Source organism: Argopecten irradians, chromosome 2, assembly GCF_041381155.1.
Source record: "Argopecten irradians isolate NY chromosome 2, Ai_NY, whole genome shotgun sequence".
NCBI lineage: Eukaryota > Metazoa > Mollusca > Bivalvia > Pectinida > Pectinidae > Argopecten > Argopecten irradians.
In genome coordinates, this window is record NC_091135.1 from 66,671,166 (window position 1) to 66,677,627 (window position 6,462).

A 6,462-nucleotide genomic window follows, 5' to 3' on the forward strand; every position below is an offset into this window, starting at 1 on the left:
TTAAGTAGAAAATTTATTTTTTCGACGAAATAAATTATTTTTGACCAATGAAATTGCATTACGGGTTCGAAGTCAAATACAAAATGGCGACAGCGGAGGACAGAAAGGCGTCCTTTGGAGATGAAAACCAACTTTCGGCAATACTCAACGAGTTAAATGCACAGAGAAACATATCACGGTTTTGTGATGTTATTCTAAAAGTAAGTGGTGATCAGATATTCGCTCATTCCAATGTACTGGCTGCAGCAAGTCCTTATTTTGCATCATTCCTCGGCCTAGGACAGGATTCGCCACGGGCATTTTCTCAGAAAAATCCACAAATCATTGAGATTCACATCGATGGTAGCGACGGAGACAGCGGTTACGGAGATGCCGTTCACAGAGTTGTTGACTTCATGTATACGAGTAACATTAGTCTGAATTACAGTGTTCTTACACCTGTTTTGGAAATTGCCAAAATAATGCAAATGAGCAAAATCATGGAATTCTGTGATTTATTTCAACGAGGCGAAGATGGAGTTAAACTAAAAGAAGCACAAAACAACAGAAGTGACGCAAGCACACAGTCAACTGCGAATTATTCCAACCGATTTCAACCTTATCCTCATGATTCAAATGATATTATGGAGCCTCCATTGAAAACAGAGGTAAAACGAAAAAGGGGTAGACCAAGGAAAAATCGCGAAAATGTTCTATTAGATATTCCAAAACCATTGGAGCAAGAGGAATTGAAGGGGGATACAATAGAATTGGTGGAAAATGAAAAAACAGAGCAAGAAAATTTAGAGACAGAGGAAGGAATGTTTAAAGAAGACGAACATTCAGACTTATTTTTAAATGTTTACAAACTTGATGCTTCAGTTGAGAACATGAATGAAGACGAACCTGAAAGTACAGCTGACGGTAGACCAATTAGAAGGGTACGTGGTAAAAGACCAAAACACTTTGAAAACTATGTGGATAGTCCCATGGGTAGTTACAACATTACAAAAACAAAATCTGGGAGAGAAATCTATGAATGTCAGGATTGTCCGTACAATTCTGAAGTGATGTACCATTTCCGGAGACATCGCTCTTCCCATTTGAGTGCTAGTTCCAAATACAAGTGTGACAAATGTGACTTTTCTACCCCAAGACTCAAAGTTCTTACCAATCACCGCCGAAACCATTTGCATGAAGACAATAAATGCAGCTTTTGTGATTTTCAGGCTGATGACAAGGAAATATTGCAAGTACATCTTGAAAAGCATTCTGGACAATATCCATATTTTTGCCAATACTGTGAAACGAAATTCAAAACGAAAACCCAACTGAATATTCATCTTCCAAAACATTTGGACAACAAACCATTTGTATGCACAGAATGTAATGCTGGATTTAAATGGAAGCATGCACTGAAGAATCACATGATCACTCACAGTCAAACGAAGGACCATCTATGTGATATTTGTGGATTCACCACAGCACACAAAAGCCAGTTAAAAGCACATAGACTAATACATACAGGTAATACGTACAAGTGTGAAGTTCCTGGTTGTACATTCCAAGCAACAAAGCGACAAAACTTGAAGTATCACATGTTGACACATACCCACGAGAAACCCCACCAATGTGAGATATGTGGACAAAGCTTTTCTTTGGTTAAAAATATGAAGAGACACATGCTGCTTCATACAAACACCAGACAATATAAGTGTAAGATGTGCATATTTTCCACGACGCGGTACGACAAACTCAAAGATCATATGTTAAAACAGCATGGAGAGGGAGAAATGCCAAAAAAGAGGTTCAGGTTAAATGATTATCAGAAAAATGTGGTTCCTGGCCAGGGTGATGCTATCAAGTTTGACGAGCTTGGAGACGGGGAAGTGATATCAAACATTGTTCATGTGGAAAACACCATGAGTACAGCAGAATGCAAAATTGATGAAAATTCCTCTGGGGACCAACAGATCTTCATTACAAACCCTGCTGGAGAGCAGTTCCCCATAACTCTAACCAGGATTGATAATATGGAAGGAGTCAACACTGGCTGTTACCAAGCTATCCAGTTAGTGGCACATGTTGAGTAAATATAACAGGACAGATCATTCAACATGTCAAAGTTGTCGACTCACAGCAAATAATTACATGAAGATTGTTTGTCGTACTTGTATATGCTAGGAATAATTTCTTGTTGTAGGAATCTAATTTTTACTCTCTCAAAGCTAAGAATAGCTGGTGATCAATTGAAAGTAACTGGTTTAATTGAATTGTAAATATTATCAGTTGTGCTTTAAGAAATTTATGAAAGAAAATTTAGATATATTTGATACTTGATCCATGAGTATGCTATTGCTAGCATGTAATTAAGGTCTCCACCTCCACCTCTTGGCCACATTGGCCAAGATGATGTTGTAATTACTACATATATATAACACTCTACCAATAAAGTCCTGCAAAAACATATATATTTAAACTCATCATACATATTTTTATAAATAATGAGTTTTAAAAAGTAAAGATATAAACGACATTTAGAAGATATATTTTTTTTTGGACCATTAATATGTCATGTCATTTTCTTTACCATTATTAACTGTATAAAACAATCATGCTACAGTTTTACCATCGAATCCCCAATCAATATTGATCAGTGTGAAGCAAAATTGATATTAACAGTATACCATCAGTAATATAATCAGAAGTGCAACAATCAAATATTATCTACCTAAATAAGTAATACCTGTGTGTTTTAATGTGTTTTCCTATCAGCATTCATTTACATTCCAGCATACAAGTAGTTTTGTATAAGTACATATATATACATGTACTGTGACATCTTATACTAATTCTTTTTGTACTCCTGCATAATAATCATATATATATAAAACATTGTTCATAATTGTATGATGTTATAAAGATATATGGACAATCAATTCATGCAAATGATTTGATAATTAAGAAGTTAAACAAGTTTAAATTCATCACTTCCATCTTTGTTTAATTAATTAAAAAAAAGAATATTGTAGCTAAAACGGACAATTGTAAGCTAGGCTAGCTAAAGAATTTTGTGTAAAAGTTATAACCAGATACCTACGTATTACTCTATTTAATTGCCTCTGATTTATTTAAAACTTGGAATTTCATACTACAACAATATGATGCTCTCACACTTCTATTGTCCAACTTTATTAACCACTACCAGTTAACTGTTTATCACTTACATTGTAAGTGTTAGTTTAAAATGTGGTTGTGAACAGTTGTTTAAACTGACCTACCTACTAGTTTATTAACCACTATATCGACAGATGTAGAACCACACTGTCACCATCTGAAGTACTGACCTACCTACTAGTTTATTAACCACTATATCGACAGATGTAGAACCACACTGTCACCATCTGAAGTACTGACCTACCTACTAGTTTATTAACCACTATATCGACAGATGTAGAACCACACTGTCACCATCTGAAGTACTGACCTACCTACTAGTTTATTAACCACTATATCGACAGATGTAGAACCACACTGTCACCATCTGAAGTACTGACCTACCTACTAGTTTATTAACCACTATATCGACAGATGTAGAACCACACTGTCACCATCTGAAGTACTGACCTACCTACTAGTTTATTAACCACTATATCGACAGATGTAGAACCACACTGTCACCATCTGAAGTACTGACCTACCTACTAGTTTATTAACCACTATATCGACAGATGTAGAACCACACTGTCACCATCTGAAGTACTGACCTACCTACTAGTTTATTAACCACTATATCGACAGATGTAGAACCACACTGTCACCATCTGAAGTACTGACCTACCTACTAGTTTATTAACCACTATATCGACAGATGTAGAACCACACTGTCACCATCTGAAGTACTGACCTACCTACTAGTTTATTAACCACTATATCGACAGATGTAGAACCACACTGTCACCATCTGAAGTACTGACCTACCTACTAGTTTATTAACCAACTATATCGACAGATGTAGAACCACACTGTCACCATCTGAAGTACTGACCTACCTACTAGTTAATTAACCACAATATCGACAGATGTAGAACCACACTGTCACCATCTGAAGTACTGACCTACCTACTAGTTTATTAACCACTATATCGACAGATGTAGAACCACACTGTCACCATCTGAAGTACTGACCTACCTACTAGTTTATTAACCACTATATCGACAGATGTAGAACCACACTGTCACCATCTGAAGTACTGACCTACCTACTAGTTTATTAACCACAATATCGACAGATGTAGAACCACACTGTCACCATCTGAAGTACTGACCTACCTACTAGTTTATTAACCACTATATCGACAGATGTAGAACCAGAACCACACGTTCACCATCTGAAGTACTGACCTACCTTCTAGTTTATTAACCACTATATCGACAGATGTAGAACCACACTGTCACCATCTGAAGTACTGACCTACCTACTAGTTTATTAACCACTATATCGACAGATGTAGAACCACACTGTCACCATCTGAAGTACTGACCTACCTACTAGTTTATTAACCACTATATCGACAGATGTAGAACCAGAACCACACTGTCACCATCTGAAGTACTGACCTACCTACTAGTTTATTAACCACTATATCGACAGATGTAGAACCACACTGTCACCATCTGAAGTACTGACCTACCTACTAGTTTATTAACCACTATATCGACAGATGTAGAACCACACTGTCACCATCTGAAGTACTGACCTACCTACTAGTTTATTAACCACTATATCGACAGATGTAGAACCACACTGTCACCATCTGAAGTACTGACCTACCTACTAGTTTATTAACCACTATATCGACAGATGTAGAACCACACTGTCACCATCTGAAGTACTGACCTACCTACTAGTTTATTAACCACTATATCGACAGATGTAGAACCACACTGTCACCATCTGAAGTACTGACCTACCTACTAGTTTATTAACCACTATATCGACAGATGTAGAACCACACTGTCACCATCTGAAGTACTGACCTACCTACTAGTTTATTAACCACTATATCGACAGATGTAGAACCACACTGTCACCATCTGAAGTACTGACCTACCTACTAGTTTATTAACCACTATATCGACAGATGTAGAACCACACTGTCACCATCTGAAGTACTGACCTACCTACTAGTTTATTAACCACTATATCGACAGATGTAGAACCACAGTGTCACCATCTGAAGTACTGACCTACCTACTAGTTTATTAACCACTATATCGACAGATGTAGAACCACACTGTCACCATCTGAATTACTGACCTACCTACTAGTTTATTAACCACTATATCGACAGATGTAGAACCACACTGTCACCATCTGAAGTACTGACCTACCTACTAGTTTATTAACCACTATATCGACAGATGTAGAACCACACTGTCACCATCTGAAGTACTGACCTACCTACTAGTTTATTAACCCCTATATCGACAGATGTAGAACCAGAAACACACTGTCACCATCTGAAGTACTGACCTACCTACTAGTTTATTAACCACTATATCGACAGATGTAGAACCACACTGTCACCATCTGAAGTACTGACCTACCTACTAGTTTATTAACCACTATATCGACAGATGTAGAACCACACTGTCACCATCTGAAGTACTGACCTACCTACTAGTTTATTAACCACTATATCGACAGATGTAGAACCACAGTGTCACCATCTGAAGTACTGACCTACCTACTAGTTTATTAACCACTATATAGACAGATGTAGAACCACAGTGTCACCATCTGAAGTACTGATCTACCTACTAGAGTTATTAACCACTATATCGACAGATGTAGAACCAGAACCACACTGTCACCATCTGAAGTACTGACCTACCTACTAGTTTATTAACCACTATATCGACAGATGTAGAACCACACTGTCACCATCTGAAGTACTGACCTACCTACTAGTTTATTAACCACTATATCGACAGATGTAGAACCACACTGTCACCATCTGAAGTACTGACCTACCTACTAGTTTATTAACCACTATATCGACAGATGTAGAACCACACTGTCACCATCTGAAGTACTGACCTACCTACTAGTTTATTAACCACTATATCGACAGATGTAGAACCACACTGTCACCATCTGAAGTACTGACCTACCTACTAGTTTATTAACCACTATATCGACAGATGTAGAACCACACTGTCACCATCTGAAGTACTGACCTACCTACTAGTTTATTAACCACTATATCGACAGATGTAGAACCACACTGTCACCATCTGAAGTACTGACCTACCTACTAGTTTATTAACCACTATATCGACAGATGTAGAACCACACTGTCACCATCTGAAGTACTGACCTACCTACTAGTTTATTAACCACTATATCGACAGATGTAGAACCACACTGTCACCATCTGAAGTACTGACCTACCTACTAGTTTATTAACCACTATATCG

General features: G+C 37.4%; 1 protein-coding gene across 1 annotated transcript; it reads left to right on the forward strand.

Moving 5' to 3' along the window:
- The first annotated feature begins 77 nt into the window (after positions 1 to 77).
- On the forward strand, positions 78 to 3,161 carry LOC138316269 (GDNF-inducible zinc finger protein 1-like). Its single transcript, XM_069257895.1, has one exon. The coding sequence runs from the start codon at positions 84 to 86 to the stop codon at positions 2,070 to 2,072; it is 1,989 nt and encodes a 662-aa protein (XP_069113996.1). The 5' UTR covers positions 78 to 83; the 3' UTR covers positions 2,073 to 3,161.
- The last annotated feature ends 3,301 nt before the right edge of the window (positions 3,162 to 6,462 follow it).